This window comes from Rhinopithecus bieti, unplaced genomic scaffold (genome assembly GCF_001698545.2).
Source record: "Rhinopithecus bieti isolate Rb0 unplaced genomic scaffold, ASM169854v2 scaffold_10354, whole genome shotgun sequence".
In the NCBI taxonomy this organism is placed as follows: Eukaryota; Metazoa; Chordata; class Mammalia; order Primates; family Cercopithecidae; genus Rhinopithecus; species Rhinopithecus bieti.
Genome location: NW_016806491.1, coordinates 801,551 through 823,743, shown reverse-complemented (window position 1 = coordinate 823,743; position 22,193 = coordinate 801,551). Strand labels below are relative to the sequence as shown.

Sequence of the window (22,193 nt, the reverse complement as noted above, 5' to 3'; positions counted from 1 at the left end):
GTATTGGGGTGGGAGTTACCCGATTTTCCAGGTGTTGTGTGTCTCAGTTCCCCTGGCTAGGAAAAGGGATTCCCTTCCCCCTTGCACTTCCCAGGTGAGGCGATGCCTCGCCCTGCTTCAGTTCTCGCTGGTCGGGGTGCGGCAACTGACCAGCACTGATTGTCCAGCACTCCCTAGTGAGATGACCCCAGTACCTCAGTTGAAAATGCAGAAATCACCAGTCTTCTGTGTCGCTCGCGCTGGGAGTTGGAGACTGGAGCTGTTCCTATTTGGCCATCTTGCTCCGCCCCCCCAAGGCAACCATTGTTTACATGTTTCATGTCCCTCATCTCAGAGCCTTTAATTCTCATCTTGGTGACTTGAGAAGGGCGGGTTTTTCAAAGCCTGAGAAGGCCATTGCTCAGTCCTCCAGAACCATTCCAGCTAGTGTCAGCACAGTAGCAGTCTGGCCAAGGATAGCCACTTTGGGTAGGAAGAGTCCGACCGAGCCTGGCCTGACAGCGGTGTTTATCTGACCTGGGCTCTCAGTGAGGTCTCTGTCTGAGAGGACGGCGGGAGGGGGAGCTATGGCCTGGAGACAGGCAGGACAGCCAAAAGGTCTGGTGTCCTTCCAAAAGAGGAAGGGGTGTGCAGGACCTGTGCCAGCAGCTTAGTACAATTTGTGTTCTCTCCGCAACCTCACACAAGTCATTAGATCTCCTTGAGTCTTGCTAGTCTGGTAATTTCCTCGTAAGGTCTGAACTGAAAGTTAGATTGAGTTGCTTGCATTGAGCTAGAGTTTCACAAAGGAAAATTTTCTCAAAGGCAGCAAAAAGAGTAGATTGATGATGAAAGCAAGTGATAAATACTTCGGTGCCATTCTGGCTCCAAAGGTGCCTCAACTCATAATTTAGAGGGTAGCTTGTGAAACATGATAAAAACATTTGACCTAAACCAAGGCTTAGGTTAGTCTGTGCCCTGTCATCCAGTAAAGGCCCTTCGTGAAGTAATTTGTACAGCAAGAGTGGCTAACATGACTCATATGCTCAGGGCTTGTTGCTCACACTTTATGAACAATACAGAGTGGTAAGTTTTGTCCTGGAAAAAGGTTGTTTGTATTGGTCCAAAGAGCACTAGAATGTAGGTAGTTTGTGGTTATATTTAAAAGCCTGTAAGAAGTGGAAATCTAACCAAGTCAGTACTACCCTGAAAGCGTGAGCTGCAATCGCATGGTTCTTGCTAAGAAGCGCACCGTCTTTCTTAGCAGGTCAGTAATCATCAATTGCACCAGAGGCCTATTTTGGGAAACTCCATCACCTTTCTGATAGGGAAATGGGAAGTCTTGGAAATCTTATGGAAATTTTAAAAAGTTGAGACTTGGGGCTAGGCACAGTGGCTCACGCCTATGATCCCAACACTTTGGGAGGCCGAGGTGGGCAGATCACTTGAGGCCAGGAGTTCAAGTCCAGCCTGGCCAACATGGTGAAACCTCATCTCTACTAAAAATACAAAAACAATTAGGCATGGTGGCAAGTGTCTGTAATCCCAGCTACTCTGGAGGCTGAGGCAGAAGAATTGCTTGAACCTGGGAGGCAGAGGTTGCAATGAGCCAAGATGGCGCCACTGCACTCCAGCCTGGGCGACGGTGCGACTCTGTCTCAAAACAAAAACAACAAGTTGAGACTTGGGCAGTATCTCATAAGATTACAAGTTTCCTTGTCTAGAACTATTTGTAATAGGTCTGAGGTAGATAGCACAAATGGCACAGCCTACCTCCTGCAGCCACTGACCCAGCGGCCGCATTCTTCTTTTAACCACAGCAAGGGTTCTCTTTGAATAAAGGGTCTGGGAAGGTGGATGAGAAGAAAACCAGCCTGAGCCTAACTGATAACGGGAATAATAGTTTAGGATGCTGAAGGGTGAGGGTCGGTGGTGGCAGTGCTGAGGACAGTAACCTGTCCTCAGTGTCCTGACCCCCTCACTGCAGAAATTCCTTACCTTCCACAAATGAACAGTGGGAAGAGTGTGTGACAGGGACAGTCCTGTTACTGGGGTATTGTTTCTGCTCAGACTTCTAATAAATATTGGTTTTTCCTGATGCTAAAAGTTATCTGTGTTAAATATAAAAGCTGGAAAATATTAAAAGTATAAAAGAAAAGTTAAAAGAGAAAATCCTCTCATGGATTTTAAAGGGAGACTTTTTTAATTTTAAGAAAGCAATTTTGAGTTTTAACTAGGATTTTTTATTGTAATAAAATATACATGGCATTAAATTTACCATCTGAACATATTTACGTATACGGTTCAGTGGCATTAATTACACTCACATTGTTGTGCAACCATCACCACCATCTATCTTTAGAACTTTGTTACAGATTGCATGTTTTTAGTGTGCATTGTCCTTTGTTATAGATCCGGGGAGTTTAATAAGTAAAACCAGTATTTCGTTAAGGTTGTTAATAGGTAGCAGTGCATCCTTCTTTTAAAAAATCTGTTTTATCTTGTGATGACCTCTGTCCTCTCTTGGGCCAAGCACCAGGGACGCCCCAGAATGTTTCCTTTGCCCCTCTGGTGCTCTGCCAGGAAACTTCACAAAACTCTGACCAACCAAATCATAGTATCCAAGAAGGGAACGGAGGGACCCTGGGGATCATCCAGGGTGACGCACCTGAGGTCCAGCAGGGAGACAGGCTTCTAGCAAGCCGTGCACAGCCCAGGCCTAATGACCCCTTGTCTCGTGCTCATTGCTTTCCACCAGAGCATTTCCTCACTGCCCACCCATCCTCCCTTTCAAGGCTGGACCACAGGCTCAGCTTGGTTTACCTCAACTTAGCTTCCTGAGGACCTGTCAGAGATAAAGGGTGCTCTTAGAGACTTCAGAACTCTCCTGTTACAGTCTTGACCTACTTACCTCTGGGAGTGTTTCATCCTTCACTCAACTGCAATTGGGAAGAGTCAAGTTCCCTTTGGTGCCTAAAGGAGAACAACGGCCGGCAATCCCAGGAATCTGATCACAGAGAAAAGGGCTCAGAGTGCAGCATAAATCAGTGAGGATGTTGTCATGAAATCTCTGAAGAGGCTTCTTAGAAATATGCAGTGATAGCTGCAGTCCCTGGAGTCCTCAGATGAAATAGGGCAAACCCCTGCATTGCTCTTGACTAGTACAAGTCAATGAACAAATGACTCACCTGCCATCAAATCATGAGTGCTGCTAACTGGCAGTGGTCCCCCTGCAAACTGGGAACTTGGCAGGCATTGCTGCTTTAATTGCATAGCACACACCTGCCCTCACACCCACTCTTCACACCTGTGATAGTCACGTCCCCTGGATGGCAGGAGAGAGCCTGACCCTCATTCTGAGGTTGCCTTTGTGGCCGAGGGATATTCTTGCTATTGGCTTAAGGTCCCCCTCTTAGTTTATGGACCAAACTGCTCTGCCAGCGTGCATTGTCTACTAACAAGACCACAAAGCCCGCCTTGCCTGTGGTAACCAAGCCCTTCTGCGAATAACCACTCTGCTCTGTGTGGGGATGGGAGGGGCCCTTGTGTCCAAGTGTCAAGTGAGTAGTGCAAGCAGGGGGTGCAGGGGAGTTGACTGCTGTTCCTGCCTTTGTGTCATTTTGCAGGGGGACCAGACCGCCTTGCACCGGGCCACAGTGGTCGGGAACACAGAGATCATCACGGCACTCATCCACGAGGGGTGTGCCCTGGACAGACAAGACAAGGTGAGTGGACACAGCTTGCTTACTCCTCAAGGCGAGGGAAGCTAGTGGCTCGAGGGAGCTGGAGGAGCCCACTCTGGAAACTTTTGAGTCCTCAAGATATTATAATTCTTGTCTTACCACTTATGATTTAACATGATTAAATCAGCCCAAAATTCCTTTGAAACAGTATCCCAGCCAATTGTAATTTTTTTTTTTTTGAGAGAGGGTCTCACTCTGTTGCCCAGACTGGAGTGCAATGGCATGATCATAGCTCACTTCACCTGGAACTTCTGGGCTCAAGCGCTCCTCCCACCTCATCCTCCCAAAGTGCTGGCATGAGCCACTGTGCCCAGCTGCCAATTGTATTTTTTAAAAATCTTTTTCCTTGTTCTATGGCATCAGTGACAACCACATAAATCTTAAATGGTAAAGAAAAAAATCTAGAAATAAGGACCTGTGTAGGCCTGGGTGGCGGTGGGGGCAAGGGATGTGCCCCCAGACTTTCTCTTTACTTTCTTAGATAAGTGAGCAAGTTAATCTCTTTAAACTGTATTGCAGGAAAAAAAAGTAAGCTCAATTGGGCCAAACACAGTGGCTCATGGCTGTAATCCTAGCACTTTGGGAGGCTAAGGTGGGAGGATTGCTTGAGGCCAGGACTTCAAGACCAGCCTAGTCAACATAACCACTGTCTCCACAAATAATTTAAAAATTAAAAAAATATATATTAGCAAGGCGTGGTAGTGCACACCTGTAGTCCCAGCTACTCAGGAATCTCAGATGGGAGGATTGCTGAGCCCAGGAAGTTGAAGCTGCAGTGAGCCATGATCACTTTACTGCATTCCAGCCTGGACGACAGAGTGAGACCTTGTCTCTAAATAAATAATAAATAAATAAACAAGACAGATAGCAAAAATTGGCCAGGCACAGTGACTCACGCCTGTAATCCCAGCACTTTGGGAGGCCAAGGCAGGCAGATCACCTGAGGTCAGGAGTTCGAGAACAGCCTGGCTAACGTGGTAAAACCCTGTTTCTACTAAAAATACAAAAAATTAGCCAGGCGTGGTGGCACACACCTGTAAACCCAGCTAATTGGGAGGCTGAGGCAGGAGAACCACTTGAATCCTGGAGGTGGAGGTTGCAGTGAGCCAAGATCATGCCATTGCACTCCAGCTTGGGCAACAAGAGGGAAACTTCATCTCAAAAAAAAAGAAAAAAGCAAAATTGATTCTTTAAGGCATCCTAATGACTTCTTACATATTAACCTAATGTTTTTAAATTTTCAAACAATCTTAAAACACAAAACTTCACAATTAAGTACAATTCAGCCTCTGCTTACTTTTTTTTTTTAAGAGGCCATAAGAGGCCATGCTGGGAAGAACTCTGCTTTACTTTTTAAAAATAACTTTTCATTAAAGTATAATATACATACAGAAAAGTGGACAAATAAGGTGCAGCTTGTTGAATTTCACTAGCAGAACACACCTGTGTGAGCACCCAGCTCAAGAAGCAACTCATTGCCAGCACCCAGAAGCCCCATACCCTGTGCCCCCTGCCCCCTGCATTCCCCCCTTTCCTTTGGCTTCCTCCTTCTACAGTCAGTCCCACTGCCAATCCAGTCAATCCACACATCGCCAATACAGTTCCCAGCAACCACCCCATCCCCTGGCCTTTGAGACCCTAGACTTTCCCTTGTGGATGTCACCTGTGTTAGCCCTTTACTTTTAGCTGTTTCCAGGGGCATGGATGTGGTTGAGTTAAAGCTGAAGCCAGAGCCTGGATGTAATTGGAGAATGCACCTGCGCTGACCCCTGCTGATTGCCCTGCACCTTTCCTCCCTGGAACTCCTGCCTTCCCGCCCCCACCCCACTCAATTCATTGCACTTAATGATACTTGTGTAAAATAGTAAGCTAAGCAAATATGAGCTATGTCCATTAAATGATTTTTATGTAAAAGGCACACATTAGGCCAGGTGCGGTGGCTCACGCCTGTAATCCCAGCACTGTGGGAAACCAAGTGGATCACTTGAGGTCAGGAGTTCAAGACCAGCCTAGCCAACATGGTAAAACCCTGTCTCTACTAAAAATATAAAAATTAGCAAGGCTTAGTGGTGCATGCCTGTAATTCCAGCTACTTGGGAGGCTAAGGCAGGAGAATCGCTTGAACTCCAGAGGCAGAGGTGGCAGTGAGCCGAGATCGCACCACTGCACTCCACTCTAGGTGACAGAACGAGACTGTCTCAAAAAATAAAAGCCACACATTGAGGATACTGGTTTATTTCCAAATCACTGTTTCCTCAGTCCCTGTGCATTATTTGTTTGGGGCCCTGAGGCTTTTGAATTAAGGTGGGTGAGATTAAGTTTCAGTGAAAAAAGGTTGGGCAATCTATCAGGCCCCTGCATCTTACGAAGCTGAGCGTTGCAGGGTTCTCTCTGATGCCAGGAGCAGAGCAGACTCTAAGGGTGGTAGAGGTGGGAAGAAATAGATGGCATGCCATCCCGATGATGCTTTCTGTTAAATGAGAGCTATGGATGGGGCCTGGAGCCTTTCTCAACTGGGATTACTAGAGAGACTTAACCCCTAATGCTTTATGAACAATCATCCATGGTTTGTCGTGGATTCATTTCTGTGCATCTAGAATGGTTCTTATTATGTATCATTTCTGGGATAATGGAGAAACTGACCATTCAAATCATCTTCTGTAGTCTGTGGCTCAGATGAAAAAGTCCAATTGAGAAAGGCCCTCTGGTGTTCTGTAAAAATCCACTGTGATGTATTGATCATAATGAGAAGAATTAGATCTTGGGTAATGTGCCTTTCCCACCTGTGTGTCTTTTTTAGGATGGGAATACAGCCTTGCATGAAGCATCCTGGCATGGTTTCAGCCAGTCAGCCAAGCTGCTCGTTAAAGCAGGAGCCAACGTGCTTGCCAAGAACAAGGTGAGGCCTGGCAGGTGCTAGAATGCCTCATTCACAGGTGAGGATAGCTGTGGGTTTCTCCCCCTGTGAGAGCCTTCTTCCAGTGAGAAGAGTGAGAGCCCAAAGGGGCACGAGGAACCTGAAGGTCCATTCGACCCAGAAGTTTTATTTGCAGAAAAGGCTAGAAGCTGATTGATATTCCAGGTCAGGAGCAAGCCCACCAACAGCGCCAAAACCCTGCTCATGTGAGAGTGCCCTGACGGCTGCTGGGAATCTACATGCGATTACTGTCCCATATTTTTTTTTTGTATTCAAAAAATACAGCAATGGAGTTGACATTAAAAAATACCAGCAAAAGAACTTTAAAATGCTAATACTAAAAATTAGTAAAGTGGGCTCCCCTAGATGCTGCTTGGAAAGTGTGATATGAGCAGCCATCTTTGGGAGACAATTTGCCAAAACAAATCAGGAGCCTTAAAAATGGTCCTTTTTTGGCCGAGCATGGTGGTTCATGCCTATAATCACAGCACTTTGGGTGGATCACCTGAGATCCAGAGTTTGAGACAGCCTGGCCAACATGGTGAAACCCCATCTCTAATAAAAATACAACACTTATCCGGGAATGGTGGCTCATGCCTGTAGTCCCAGCCACTTGGGAGGCTGAGGCAGGAGAATCTCTTGAACCCAGGAGGTGGAGGTTACAGTGAGCCGAGATCGCACCACTGCACTGCAGCCTGGGCACAGAGTGAGAGACTGTCGCAGGGAGGGTGGGGGTGGGGGGAGGTCCTTTATTGGCCAGGTGCAGTGGCTTATACCTGTAATCCCAAACCTTTAGGAGGCTGAGGCAGGCGGATCACTTGCGATCAGGCATTCAAGACCAGCCTGGCCAACGTGGTAAAACCCCGTTTCTATTAAAAATACAAAAAATTAGCTGGGTGTGGTGGTGCATGCCTGTCATCCCAGCTACTCGGGAGGCTGAGACACAAGAATCACTTGAATCCGGTAGGTGGAGGTTGCAGTGAGCTGAGATCGTGTCGCTGTACTCCAGTTTGGGTGACAGAGTTAGACTCTGTCTCAAAAAAAAAAAAAAAAGGTCCTTTTTACTTGATACCTACCCTTCTTGGACTCCATCCTGAAAAGGTAATAACACCCGCTATTGAAATGAAATATGGAAAAGAAAAAGCAGTAAAACCAGTAAAATGTTACCGACAAAGATGTTCATGATAGCAGTAGTTATATTTTTTAAATATGGGGAGGGAGACTTAGAATTACGGTTCATTCATACAGTGGAATATAATTAATATTAAAAATCATAGTTTTGAAGATAATGCTTTCCATTGTTAAAGAACATGACAAAGAGATATAAGATCATATATAGTACATGTCCCAGTGCTTAGTATAAATTTGTGTATTTAAAAATTTAAGCACAGAAGGATATCATCAGAATATTAACAGTGGTTGTCTCTGGGAATTGAGGCTAAGATTGATTTTTATTTTTGTACCTTTCCCAAATTTTCCAAAATGAACCTATTATTTCTTTTATAATTGGGAGAAGAGACTTTTTCTTTTTCTTTTTTTTTTGAGGCAAAATATCGCTCTGTCACCCAGGCTGGAGTACAATGGCGCAGTCTCGGCTTATTGCAACCTCCGCTTCCTGAGTTCAAGCGATTCTCCTGCCTCAGCCTCTTGAGTAGCTGGGATTATAGGCATGCGTCACCACACCCAGATAATTTTTGTATTCTTAGTAGAGACAGGGTTTCACCACGTTGGCCAGGCTGGTCTCGAACTCCTGACCTCGTGATCAGCTTGCCTCGGCCTCCCAAAGTGCTGGGATTACAGGCATGAGCCACCGCGCCCATGCCAAGAGATATATTTTATTTCAAAAATAAGCATTGTCAGTACTCTGGAGATATTTGCAGTTGAGGTAAGATGGGTCATAAAAGGCGCTCTAGGGAAAAGGAGCCAGGAGGGGCTCCAGAGGTGGCCTGGGAGAGGCTTATAGACAGTTTCGGGCAGGAGCTTTATGGGAAGGTCACTGAGCAGAGGAAGAGCTCTGGATGGCCAGGTTGGGTCTGTAGCAGGGGTTTAAAAGGGCCTGAGAATTTCCCAGAATACACTGCCACATCACAGGGTGGCCCCTTCAGCTAATAGTGGTGGGATAATGAATCAGGTGAGCTAGGATGGGGTTCTGGGTGGCAGTAGCCTGGGGACCATGGGCAGCAGTAAGTACCCTCCCTAATACACACACATACACACTATATATATGTGTGTGTGTGTGTATATATATATATGCACACACATTATACACACACACACACACACACAATTTCATGGTCAAGTCAAATCTGAAACCATAGTATCTCTACCTTTTGACATACACACATCTACATACAAGATCTTCAACAGCAATGCCAGGCAAATCAACCTATAGAAATATACCCCGTCAATGAAGTGACTTCTCCAGACCTTGCATGCTGCAGGAAATAGAAATGATAGCCTGAAACTCCTTTGTGCATGTAATCTCTGTGGGAGCAAGAGAACCCACCTCAGTGGCTTTGCCCTCTGGTGAAATCTCCTGGCTCTCACTACCTTTCCATTGGTTTATTAGAGAGCATAGTTAAGCAAGCCATGCCTTCCTCATTTTCATCCGTCTCCCCTCTCCAGCCCCTCATCACATCTTAGGACATCTTCAAGTCTCACGCCTGTTCCTCTTTCCATGCTCATTCTTAAGCATTCCCTGGATTATTTCAGAAGCCTCAAGCAGATTGGCAGGTTCAAGTCTAGTCCCTCCTTTCATCCTGCTCTTCCTCTGCTCAGCGACCTTCCCATAAAGCTTCTGCCCGAAACTGTCTATAAGCCTCTCCCAGCCCACCTCTGGAGCTCCTCCTGGCTCCTCTCCCCTAGAGCGCCTCCTGTGCCCTCAGAGTGGGACTCATTGGCCTGCTTATCATTCCTGCCTGTAGACCTCCAACCTGGCCCCAGGCCCCCTCCCTCCCCGAAGACCCGCCAGGCTGCTTCTGCAGCTCTCCCTTGGCACCGCATGCAGCTTTGCGCTGTTGTTTCCTGGTTCATGTTTTTCATGGTTCCTTCATGGATCAAGAGCTTGAGGGAGAGCAGCAAGCTACGTACAGTAATATCGCCGGTAGTGCCTTGCTCACTGCTCAGGAGGCGGGTGGCTGCCCATTTCTTCAAAATGCACATGGTTTGGAACAGGAGTTGATAGTGTGTAATCACTTTTTTTCTTTTTTTTTTTTTTTTTGAGACAAGAGTTTCACTTTTGTCACCCAGGCTGGAGGCTGGAGTGCAATGGCTCGATCTTGGCTCACTGCAACCTCTGCCTCCCGGGTTCAAGCAATTCTCCTGCCTCAACCTCCCGAGTAGCTGGGATTACAGGCACCTGCCGTCATGCTCAGCTAATTTTTGTATTTTTAGTAGAGACAGGTTTTCCCCACGTTGGCCAGACTGGTTTTGAAATCCTGACCTCAGGTGATCCACTCACCTCGGCCTCCCAAAGTGCTAGGATTACAGGAGTGAGCCACCGATCCCAGCCTGTAATCATGTTTTTTGTTTTTTTTGTTTTGTTTTTGTGTGTGTGTGTGTTTTTTTTTTTTTTTTTGAGACAGTCTCGCTCTGTTGCCAGGCTGGAGTGCGATCTCAGCTCACTGCAGCCTCTGCCTCCCGGGTTCAAGCTATTCCCCTGCCTCAGCCTCCCAAGTAGCTGAGACTGCAGGCACGCACCACCATGCCCAGCTAATTTTTGTATTTTTGATAGAGACGAGGTTTCACCATCTTGGCCAGGATGGTCTTGATCTCTTGAACTCGTGATCCACACACCTTGGCCTTCCAAGGTGATGGATTACAGGCGTGAACCACTGCACCTGACCCGCAAATTCTTTCTGTGTAGATAAAATGGCTTCAGAAGGACAGGTCAGGAAACTCATGTGTCCCAGAGGGAGGGACATTTTGTACCAGCTGTAGCTTGTAGAAAGATCCTTCTTATTCAGCAAATACAGCAACTCCTGTCTGGGAAATCAGTACCCACTACTCAGGGTGGGGAAAAACACCTACTACATAGGTATCTACCCTAGGTCACATTTTCTAATGTCAGGTTTTGACATATAGGTATGAAGTCATGCTGTTCTATGAGTTTTGACAAATGTACACAGTTGTATCACCACCACCATAACATATAGAATGCTTCCATTGCCCCAGAAAGTTCCTTTGCGCCCTCTGGTGGCAGGCCCCAGTCACCCTCTCCCAGCCCCGGGCAACCACAGATCTGTTTTGCTTTTTCACAAAGGTCATATATAAATGGAACCATACAGTATGCGGCCTTCTGTGTTTGGCTTCTTAAACTCAGCGTCATGTTTTTGAGATTCCTCCGTGTCATTACATGGAGGAATGATTCACGCCTCTTTATTGCTGAGGAGTATTCCATTGTGTGGATCTACCACAATTTGTTTATCCAAACCTATGGTTTTTAATTTTCTTGATGCAAATATTTTTCCACATCATTGATATTTCCTTATTGGCAATGTCAGCTTTGGTATGATCTATTTCTAGAGGCCTCAGATTTCTTTCATTTCACTCATTTATTCAGCACGTATTTAATGGTTGCCATGAAGCCCATAACTTGCAGACAACTTGAGAGTAGGGTTTTTAAAACCTGGGCAGACCCCTTGTTGCTGAGAACTAAGCTAGCAGTGGTTCTCCACCTGGCTGCATGTTAGACCCTCCTGGGGAACTGTAAACAAACAAAAAAGAAAAAAAACTCAAAACCCTGAAGACCAGTCCTGGGGTGACAGACTGTCCCAGTTTGCCCTGGGCTAAGGGGTTTCCCAGAATGTGGGACTTTCAGTACTAAAATGGGGATGCTGGACACCCACCCCCAAGGCCACTTATATCAGAGCCTCTAGAATGGTTGTGGCTGTGCACAGGGCTGGTTTGAAAGCTTCCCCAGGTGATTCTATTGTGCAGTCAAGGTTGAGAACCAGCAAGCCTGCTAGAACCTCAGGCCTGTAATCCTCCCTGTGCCTGGAGGTAAAAGTGAGACAAAAGGTCCACCCAGGCTGGTTGGAGCTAAGGTAAAGAGAAGGGGGATAAGTAAACTGGCCGCATCCAGTATTCCTCTTTTTGTTTGTTTGTTTGTTTTTTAACTCATTTCTCTTTTTAAAAGATCGGGAATCTAATATCCTGGAGTATCGGCAGCCAGTACTGTGAGATGCAGAGGGGAGTGAACTAGGTGAGGGAGAAGCAATGAGCAGGCAGTGTAATGCTCTGAGCCCACGTGCCTGCAAGCCTGACCCAGCACTTAAGCTCAGCAGAACCAACGCAGAACTTCTGTGTTTAACCTCCTGAGTGCTTGCAAGCTCTTGGATGACACAATGTCACCTGTCACACAGCCTTGTTTTCTTGTTACTTTTCTAGGGGTTATCAGCAGCCTCAGGTGCCTTACTCCCATGGGCTCAAAAGTTCTGTTCATGTCCTACAATTTTTTCCTGCAGTTTTGCTATGGACCTTATTCTGACCCTTGGTTGTCATTGTGATGTGGTGTGTTGAGGCTCTCAAAAACAAGAGGGACCCAAAAAGCAAGAGGGTCTCAATCTGTGTCCTAAGTGATAGATGCAACTGTACTACCTGAAAGGCGGGGCCTGCTGTCCATAGTTAAAATTTTGATGTTTCAAGAAAAATACAAGAATGGGTGACTTGAGAAGGGCTTACAAGTTAAATCTCAGTTGCATTAGCCTGCCCTTCCAGGAAGTGGCTAGTTTTACCTTTCTTAGCCCACCATTGGCAGGGATTGTAACCACAGCTATTTCTCGTGTGGGGCAGGAAGTCATCTGACAGGAATTGAGTGCTGTGCATGTTTCCAGCATTGCATGTTAAGAAAACGCCTTCCTAGACATTCTGAGTTAATCCCCATAGTTTTAGGATGTGGGTCATGCTCCATTTCCCAGGTAAGAGATTTGAGCATTTGAAGAGACTGGCTTTTAACTAGTAAGTGGCAGAGCCAGGACTTGGAACCAAGGTTTTATGACAAATAGGACTCTTCTGCCCATTTGGACTCCAAATTAAATGTTCTTACCTCTGAAGCATCCCCACCGAAACCATCGGGCAAGAGGCAGAGAATGTGAGTGTTGCCTTTTCCCCCAAATAAGTACTGCCCCTCTGCAAAGCGTGCAGGTCTGTGCGGAAGCATGTTGCTAATATGTCCTCCTTCTCTCTGCCTCTCTCCAAGGCGGGGAACACGGCTCTGCACCTGGCCTGCCAGAACAGCCACTCCCAGAGCACGCGCATCCTCCTGCTGGCCGGGTCCCGCGCGGACCTCAAAAATAATGTGGGTGAACAAAACCAGATTCTCACGCTTTTTCTTGTGTCACTTCAGAAAATAACTTCATGAGCATACTTGAACCTTAACATCTAGAAATTAAAATGTAAAAAGTATTTGGGGACTATCTCTAAAGTGTTCTTTTTTTGGCAATTTTCTAAGGGGTCATTCAGGCACATGAGAGGAGGAATCAAAAGACTTAGAAATACTGCTTTTCTCCCATCCTTTTCCCTTCATGCCTCATCTTTGGTTTATCATTTCTTACAGCACGTGTCTGGCCAATTACAGACTAGGAAACCAGTTAATGTTTTAAGAACGTCTCTACCCACATAGAGTGTTGTACTATTATCAGCAAAGATGAGCTGGTGCCATTTACAGGGGAGGTCCTCTGATGCCCCATGGCCAGCATCTACAGTGAGCAGGTCCTGTTGATTACCGAGGCGTCCTTGGGATGAGCTGACTGGAAGGGTCACATGGGTATCGCTTCTTCACAAAGAAACTGTGTTTCCTTTATAAATCCCCTGCCTTAGCCACATTGGCTAAATAAATAAATAAATAAATAAATAAATAAATAAATAAATAAATCTGAGGCTCCTTTCTAAAGTGTCCTCAGCTGAGGGTCTCCCTGTTGGGGGTAGACTCATCTAATGCTCTGAACCTCAGCTTTGAGCTTGGTTCCGTCTTAATGCAGGGGAGAAAAGTATGCCGAGTGGCCAGCATTCTCCAGGCAGAGCTAGAATGGAAACGGCAAGAGAACACTGCAGGCAGCTTTTTGTCTCCAGTTCTTTATTGTCTTTCTAGAAACAGGGTTCTGCCTGTTGTGCTTACTGAGCATCCTGCCCCTGAGTTTTTCTTCATACCCTTTTTTTGCTCCCAGCGATTGCTTCCTTATCAGCTCCCCCACTACATAGCTCCATATAGGATATTGGGGTCCAACTGAAGTGGGATACTCCTTGAACTTCAGGGGGCACATGTGATCTTAAGATTTGACAACCCCCCTGCTGCCCTGTCCTTTCATCCGTGAGGGATCTGTGCTGGGAGGGGCTGTTGGTCTTAAGTCAGTGGGCTACCGACCTTTTGGACTAGGGAGTAGGGTCCCTGGATCCTCCTCAAGCACTGGGTAAGCAAAGCCTCCCTTAGCTCTTGTGAAGGTCTCATGGGGAGCAGATGTCTAGTTTCATAAACATGAAAGCAGTGATTCCGTGACCACGTGGTTGTTCTGCACAGGCAGAACGGGGGCAGGGCTGCCTGTAGCAGCAAAGGACGGTGAGCCTTGGGATGGAGTGTATGTTAAAAGAGCTGCTTATGATCCCCTAAAGAGCATATGATAGTCTGCCAGCTTTTAAATAGCATTTTCTTTCTACTTGTCTCTATTTTGTTTTGTAACTGCTCAGATTGTGCTTAGAGTTTGATTTTTGTCCGCAGGCAGGAGACACCTGTTTGCACGTTGCTGCGCGCTATAATCACTTGTCCATCATTAGGCTCCTCCTCAGTGCTTTCTGTTCTGTCCATGAAAAGAACCAGGTCAGTGCATGTATCCTCTTCATGGCTGCCAGCACAGCTTCCCACAAGGCTACCGGACAGGTGTGTTAGTGCAAATGGGAGCAGAGGCTGCTGGGAAGTGCTGCCATGTCACCTGTCTGGGACTCAGCCAGCAATGGGCTTTGCATGGGTGTCCCACTGAGTTCTGGCGGCCCTGGCTTACCTGGCCTCCTAGAGAAAGTGTGCCCTTATAATTCCTGTGCATATCACCACATTTGCATATTGAACATTTTCTGGAGATCCTGGGGCAGGCTTTGTTTTATAATATAATTTTAAAAAGAAAACTCACAAGGAAGAATGTGATTTAGTAAAGAAGCAAGGGAGGCCACGTGCAGTGGCTCACATCCCAGTACTTTGGGAAGCCGAGGCAGGAGGATCACTTGAGGCTAGGAGTTCAAGACCAGCCTGGACAACATAGCAAGACCCTGTCTCTACAAAACAATTTTAAAAAATTTGTCCAGCCATGGTAGCTCATGCCTGTAATCCCAGCACTTTGGGAGGCCAAGGTGGGCAGATCACTTCGAGCTCAGGAGTTTAAGACTGGCCTGGCCAACATGGTGAAACCCTGTCTCTACCAAAAATACAAAAATTAGCCGGGCGTGGTGGTATGCACCTGTAATCCCAGCTACTCGGGAAACTGAGGCAGGAGAATTACCTGAACCCAGGAAGCAGAGGTTGCAGTGAGCCAAGATCATGCCATTGTACTACAGCCTGGGCAACAGAGCAAGACTCTGTCTCAAAACAAATAAATAATAAGTTAATTAATTTAAAAAATAAAAATTAGGCAGAGTGGCATGTGCCTGTAGTCCCAGCTACTCAGGAGGCTGAGGCGAGAGGATTGTTTGAGCCCAGGAGTTTGAAGCTGTGGTGAGCCATGATCTTGCCACTTCTGTTGCCCACCAATCTGGGCTCAGGATAGCCAGAAAGACCCCGTCTCTTTAAAGGAAAAAAAAAAAAAAAAAAACACCACCAAGCAAGCATAGGAATGAGAAGTCTTAGGACTCCCTGAGTTCTGTTCCTTGCACTGCCACTTACTTACACTTGAGCTGATAGTCTTTCATTTCCATAAAATTGGGCACATAATCTGTAGAGAGTGCCATGTTTTGAAATAAAGCTGTGAATATTATTGTCTTCCTTGGAAATGTGCACAATTTCCAGCAGTCATTGGATTTGAAAAATAGATTGTCTTGGTATTTATTGATACCTGTGGGTACATTGTTTGGCTTTTCTTTGTTGGAGTGCATAAATCTGAACTAAAAAAAAAATTAGATTGTGGTATAGATTAAACATACCATGTAACAGTGGTTTCTGACCCTGGCTGCATATGAGACTCCGCAGGGGAATTAAAAGCACTGTTCCTGGACCCCACCCCATTTGAAAGAGCCAGAACCTTTGGGAATGAGGTCCAGGCAATGGTATTTTTAAAAAGCTGTCTGTCTCAGTGTGCAGCCAGGATTGAGAACCACTGACCTAATCAAGTAGCTAAGTCTGTCACTCCACAGCCTCCCCGGTGGGGTGCTAGGTCATCAGATGACCCCGCATAGCCCCAACCAACCAGTGCGTTTCAACCTTGGCAGCATGTCACGGCACCTGAGAGCTTTAAAAAGTCCCCCTGCCCAGCCCACATGGCAGACCAATGAATTCAGAATATCTGGGAGTGGGACCCAGACATCAGCATTTTTTAACGCTCTGAAGCTTATTCCAATATTCAGCCAAGGAAAAGCACTGTGCAGAGCTTCCCTTCAATACGCACAGCTAAGTGACTCAGAAATGAAATAAAATATTTCCTACCCCTCACAAAGATGGCTGAATTTTCATGCTACCCAGGAAAAAAGTATCAGGCACTTTGCCTGATCACTTGACAGGAGAAAGAATGAATTGTTTCACTTCTCCTATGTTTGTCTGGTTTATTTATATCATTGTGTTTGGAAATGACAGCATTTGCATTTGGAATTGGCCCACTAAGCTACAGTTGTCTTTATCCTCCTTTCATAATTGATTTTGTGAAAGCATATTTCTTGTATAAAGATAATGTGAGTGTTTATTTATAGGCTATCTGTAAGATGAAGACAACAGTTGGTCTTGAGTGAACACTGGTTCTTGGTGTTTCCACCCGCACAAAGCTATATCCTGAGCTGCAGATGGATTGAGTCCCAGTGACCCCTTCAGATCTTCCTGCTGTAGCTGCAGGCTGGCCTGTCACCTCTCCAGTGCTTGCAGAAGTTGCTGTCTTCACAGCTTCTCCTGCTCAATCTGGCACTCGGACACCAAGCAGTTTTCTGATCTCTGACCTCCCTGGGTAAAGGAACAGGGTCAAAAGTGGAATGACTAGCCTGCCTGCCCCAGGCCTGTCTTCCTGTCTTTGTGAGGCTTCGGGTCCCATCATTCTCCACAACCCCAGGCCAGCATTCCTTTGCCCCTGCGTTTAATCCTGCTGTGTGATTTCAGGTGTCCCCACTCAGAAATAAAGGTGATATTGGTGCCGAGGTCACTTAGTTCCAAGATCTCTTTGAGTAGAGCCTCATAACGCTTTAACAAAGGGCCCCATTTCAGTCTCAGGCAAATCTCAGTTTGACTTTGAAGAGCCACACCTAGGCCAGGTAATGAAAAGCTGGGGGCTGTAGGCCATGAGCAGATGAGGTTTAGCAGGCCTTCTAATCAATTCCAGGCTGGAGACACAGCACTTCACGTTGCTGCTGCCCTAAATCACAAGAAGGTGGCCAAAATCTTACTGGAAGCCGGAGCAGATACGACCATTGTTAACAATGTAAGTTGAGTTGCAACACTGCTTTCTAAAGTGGTTCCCACCCCTTTCCAGATTGGGATGTGTACTAAACCCCTGCAGACCCCCAGGCCCAGCACACTCTGGAAGAGGGGGGATCTCTCCTGGAACCACAGCCCCTGGGGCCATTGGGGTGGACTTGAAGGGGACCCGGGCTCTGAGCAGTCCCAGGAATTGACAAGCCTTGGGGCCTGCTTTTAGCTGCCTAACTGCAGTGAGCACCACCTGGCATGAAAAAGAACTCAGGGATGTTCAGGTAAACTGACAAGTGGATGTTACAAAGTGAGTTCCAGGCTGTAAATGCATGTGGTGCTCAGAAAAATGGCCACATGGCCCTCAGGTTAATCAGCTTCAAAATTCTAAAGGAACTCCTTTCTCTTCCACTTCTCCTGACCTCACTGTTTCCCTTTCCCCCTCGCCCTCTCACTGTGTGTCCTGTAGATCCTAGAGCAGGCACCAGCTCAGGTGTGCTTTCTTCTTCGAGGCTGCCCTGCGGTCTCTGTCCTTCTGAATGGTTCAGCAGGGCCTGGAGGGTGCAATAGCTGCTGTGTGGAGGTGTTTTTGAGGGTTGTGGTCTGGGATTGCTGAAGCTGGCACAAGGCTCTTCAGCTTCCTTGGCTCCTGTATCTAGCTCCCGTCTTCCTCCTCCTGCCTTCTCAGCTCTACAACCAGTAATGGGGGCACAGTTACCTCTTCCATGACGCCTTGAAGATCTTCCTTTTGCTATCAGCTCCTGGGTTTTGGCTTCATCTCCTGAGAACCTACATTATGTCCATAACTTGTTAACTGCTTTTCATATTCCACTTCCTGAATCTCTCTGGCCAGCCCTGATCTGCCCCTCCGGTATCTTCCCACTGTTTTCCAGGGGAGATTCATCACTGGGCAGGGCCTCAGATCCTCTGTGGTGTTTCCCCAACAGAAACGTTCCCCCTGGATGCTCCCTGAGTGCTGCCTTCCCTCCCCTCTTTTCCGCGAAGCACTCCTTGGTGGGTGGTGCCCAGGCCTTGGCCTCCTAAATCACTTCTTGCCCCCTCAGTCTTCCCTCGCCCTCTGGTGTCATATATTTTACTTAGTGTGTCCTCCCATGTGACCCACCTCCCTCACTGGAGGGTCTGAGGCTGGTGACCAGGGCCACATCACATAGGTGGCCATGTTTTGCCACGTAGGTGCTGGGTGTGACTGGGCATGGAACTGCCTGCTCCTGGCCAGAGGTGTGCCAGCTGGGCAATGTGCGTGCGGGATCAGGGGCCCTTTCTCACCTGTCCTACTCTGCCTCTCCTCAGGCAGGCCAGACTCCGCTGGAGACTGCACGCTACCACAATAACCCAGAAGTTGCTCTTCTCCTTACTAAAGCTCCCCAGGTAGGATTTACTGCCCTTTCCATGGTACTGATTATGTGGGGCTACAGAGTTGGTGGGACTCCTGGTTGCAATCTACTGAAGCCACTTCAAACGAACTTAAATAGGGAATGTAACCAGGCAGTGGAGGTGTAGGTATCCATGGGGCCCAGGATGACGGGAGTCAAAGGCTTCAAGTCCAGCTCTTCATGCCTGGGCCGCCTCGTCTTCTCCCTATGGCTGGATCATTGTCACAGCCAGCTGCTTGGGTCATAACTTCCCAGATACTCAGCCAAGGAAGAAGTTCCAGTTTAAGACACTGCAGGAGAGGGCCGTGATTGCAGAGTTTAGGCCAAATGCCCGTCCCTGAAGAAGTGGGACAGGGACTTTAAGAAGGTGCGTTCCCCAGAGAAAGGCAGGAGGGAGGGGACCATTCTGGGCAGACAGTCGCCTGCCAGAGACAGTTAAGTACAGTCTAGTTTTCTTTCCTCTTTTACTGAATAATGTTATTTTGACCATCATTTAATTTTTTTAAAATGGTGGCTGATACTTTAGTTGATGTTGACATTATCTAAGTAACAATAAAGAAATTTAATAATAATTTACAAGCTATTCATAATTCTAGCCCCCTGAAACAACTGTTTTTGTTTCATCCACAGAATAGATGAAACAGACACATAATTGTTTTATAATTGTGCTTACAATGTATATACCCTTTTGTATGTCTTCCTTTTATCCTATTATAAAACAATGTTCTGCAGTCTTCATAATTATTCATTATAATGGAGGCGTAATATTCTTTTTGTTGCTATTAATATTTTATTAAGCCATTTCCTTAATAATGGACATTTAGGTTATTTCCAGATGGGCACTATTCTGTATTACATTATAGAAAACACTGATTGGCTTTCCATCTTATTCTGCAAGAAGAAGATAAAATCTCAGGGAGTCAAAGGAAGATTTTGAACACTACCCTGCTGCAAAATAACCCAATACTGGCCCAGGGTTTCGGATGGCCTTTATTTCATCTAAGTTTTAAAAACATGCCTAATATAACTAGTAGTTTCTGGAAATGGTTAAGATTTGTATCTTTTGCAAAATTGATCACCCTCTTGTGCATGGAGCTGGTCCTTCTCAGTGGTCTCTGAAAGGCCGCAGAGCTCCTGACAAAAGGAAGTCAGTAGGAAAAGCTGCGGGGTTTCCACGTCTAGCAGCTTTTATCGTAGGTGGAATCACATCCATGAATCCTGATAGAAAAATGCTAGTCTCTCATGGATCTAAAAGTATGAAGTGCTGTATAAACGTCAGAACCCATCACATTTCTCTGGCAATTTCAGTATGTGGTAATTTAATGGACAGCCAGCCCCACCCTCAGCCATACAAAGATCATCAAGTCTTAGGGGGCTGGAGGGTTCCCTAGGCATAGAAGGATTGACGGATCTTTAATCCACCTGTCATTTGTCTTCCAGAGCCCAAGGATCTTCACTTACAGGGAAAAGAGCCTTACCGTGGACCATTTCCCTGTGCAGTTCTTTTTTGTTTCCACTTAAAAAAAGACTTAAGCAAGTTTCTCCATGCTTACATCGAATAACAAATAAATTGGATGACATGCTATGAAAGTTTATTTTATGCATAATTGTATATGCTGAGCCTTATTCTCAACACAAACAAGGAACTTTAGGCATAAGACGTTATGCATACTGTTCTCTTGATCTGTGGTTACAGAAATAGCATTAGTGTTTGCTTTGCCTGAAAAGAGAAATCCCCTTGCCTTAGGCCCATAGACGGACATGGATTTTAAATGGGCCACAGCAGTACTAAGAGGGTACTATTTATTTATTTATTTATTTATTTGAGACAGAGTCTTGCTATGTCACTCAGGCTGGAGTGCAGTGGTGCAATCTCGGCTCACTGCAACCTCCATCTCTGGGGTTCAAGTGATTCTCCTGTCTCAGCCTCCTGAGTAGCTGGGATTACAGGCATGTGCCACCACACCCAGCTGATTTTTGTATTTTCAGTAGAGATGGGGTTTCACCATGTTGGCCAGGCTGGTCTCGAACTCCTGAGCTCTGGTGATCCACCCACCTTGGCCTCCCAAAGTGCTGAGATTACAGGCATGAGCCACTGCACCCAGCCATAGTATACTACTTTTAGAGACCTCACAGTCAATATTCCCTCATTTCTGTGGACTGGAAAAGATTAATGACATCCCATCTGGTAGATGGTCTGGTTTGCTGAGAAAGGCTGGAAGTCATGTAAAGTTATTTTCACTGACTGGAGGGAATTTTGCTGATTATAATTTTGAGTTTGGGTGACCTCTGAGTGTCACTTGTCATTTTGATTGGTGTGGTTTACAAATGCTCTGAAAGTAAATTTTAGGCTGATTCTGGTGCTGTATTAAGAGTCCGTACATCAGGTGAGCGATGGGTATAGTCACTTTCTTTCATCATACTTGATTTCCTGGTGAATCTGAATTTAGCTTTAGAAATGACTTGGGGAAATGGTTCTCAGACTTCTTGGTCTAAGGACTCTTTTACATTTTTAACTATTATGGACCGGAGATTGAAGGTTTCCATTAACTCAAAGATCTGTACTCTGTTAAACACCCTCTGCCAGTTAAGCCACCTGAAGGCAGGGAGGGAAGCACCTGACAGTGACTGACAGTCCACTGTGTGCCAGCCATCTGTTTTTTCTTGGTGAATCCCAATGACTCCCCGTTTTCTTTCTTTTTCTTTTTTAAAAATAAAGACGAGGCCGGGCGCGGTGGCTCACGCCTGTAATCCCAGCACTTTGGGAGTCTGAGACAGGCAGATCATGAGGTCAGGAGATTGAGACCATCCTGGCTAACATGGTGAAACCCCTACTAAAAATACAAAAATAAAATTAACCAGACGTGGTGGCGGGTGCCTGTAGTTCCAGCTACTCAGGAGGCCGAGGCAGGAGAGTGGTGTGAACCCAGGAGGCGGAGCTTGCAGTGAGCCGAGATCACACTACTGCACTCCAGCCTGGGTGACAGAGCAAGACTCCATCTCAAAAAATAATAATAATAAAAATAAAGACGAGCTCTCGCTTTGTCTGCCAGGCTGGTCTTAAACTCCTCTCCTCAAGCAATCCTCCCACCTATGCCTCCCAAAGTGTTGGGCTTATAGGCGTGAGCCACTACGCCTGACCCATTTTTACATTTGAGAAGACAGAGTGCAGACAGATCAAATCACTTGCCCAAAGAGCCTACAGCCAGCGGCTACTGGGTTCAAACTGAGATCTGTTCTGACCCACAGACCTTTTCCTATGTCCATTCTGTCACTCTGCACTATAAGAGGCAGAGTAAATGCTGCTTTTGGGGGAAGAGATCCCTGTCCTGTGGTTGTTACTATGGCTCATAGATACATCTTAATAATAGTTTGAATCGAATTGATGTGACTTGGACACAGTTTGGCCAAGGGAACATCTGGGCTAGCTCAGGTCTGGTGTACCAAGATGGAGAGAGAGACTGTGCCTCGCACGGGGCTGCTCTGCTGCGTCTCACAACTCCAGGAGACGCCATCCATATCCTAGTTGATGTGAATGGCGCTCCCTGGAGCACAGCCTCTGTGCGGGTATTGGG

The 22,193-nt window shown here is 46.4% G+C and overlaps 2 protein-coding genes across 11 annotated transcripts in view; one reads left to right on the top strand and one right to left on the bottom strand.

Annotated features, from left to right (window-relative positions):
• The window catches only part of ANKRD6 (ankyrin repeat domain 6), a 211,739-nt gene that overhangs the window by 177,377 nt on the left and 12,169 nt on the right, over window positions 1–22,193 (top strand). For 8 of the 10 annotated variants that reach the window (XM_017876797.1, XM_017876788.1, XM_017876793.1 and 5 more), the window contains 6 exons: window positions 3,606–3,704; window positions 6,523–6,621; window positions 12,839–12,937; window positions 14,354–14,452; window positions 17,139–17,237; window positions 18,536–18,613. In XM_017876797.1, the coding sequence (XP_017732286.1) occupies window positions 3,606–3,704; window positions 6,523–6,621; window positions 12,839–12,937; window positions 14,354–14,452; window positions 17,139–17,237; window positions 18,536–18,613 (573 nt within the window). The remainder of the gene's footprint in view (window positions 1–3,605; window positions 3,705–6,522; window positions 6,622–12,838; window positions 12,938–14,353; window positions 14,453–17,138; window positions 17,238–18,535; window positions 18,614–22,193) is intronic. The other 2 variants (XM_017876796.1, XM_017876798.1) reach the window with 2 other exon arrangements.
• LYRM2 (LYR motif containing 2) overlaps window positions 2,200–22,193 on the bottom strand; it is a 38,563-nt gene continuing 18,569 nt past the window's right edge. Inside the window, exon 4 of the transcript XR_001886504.1 lies at window positions 2,200–3,686. The gene's annotated coding sequence lies outside the window, so the exon portion shown is untranslated. The remainder of the gene's footprint in view (window positions 3,687–22,193) is intronic.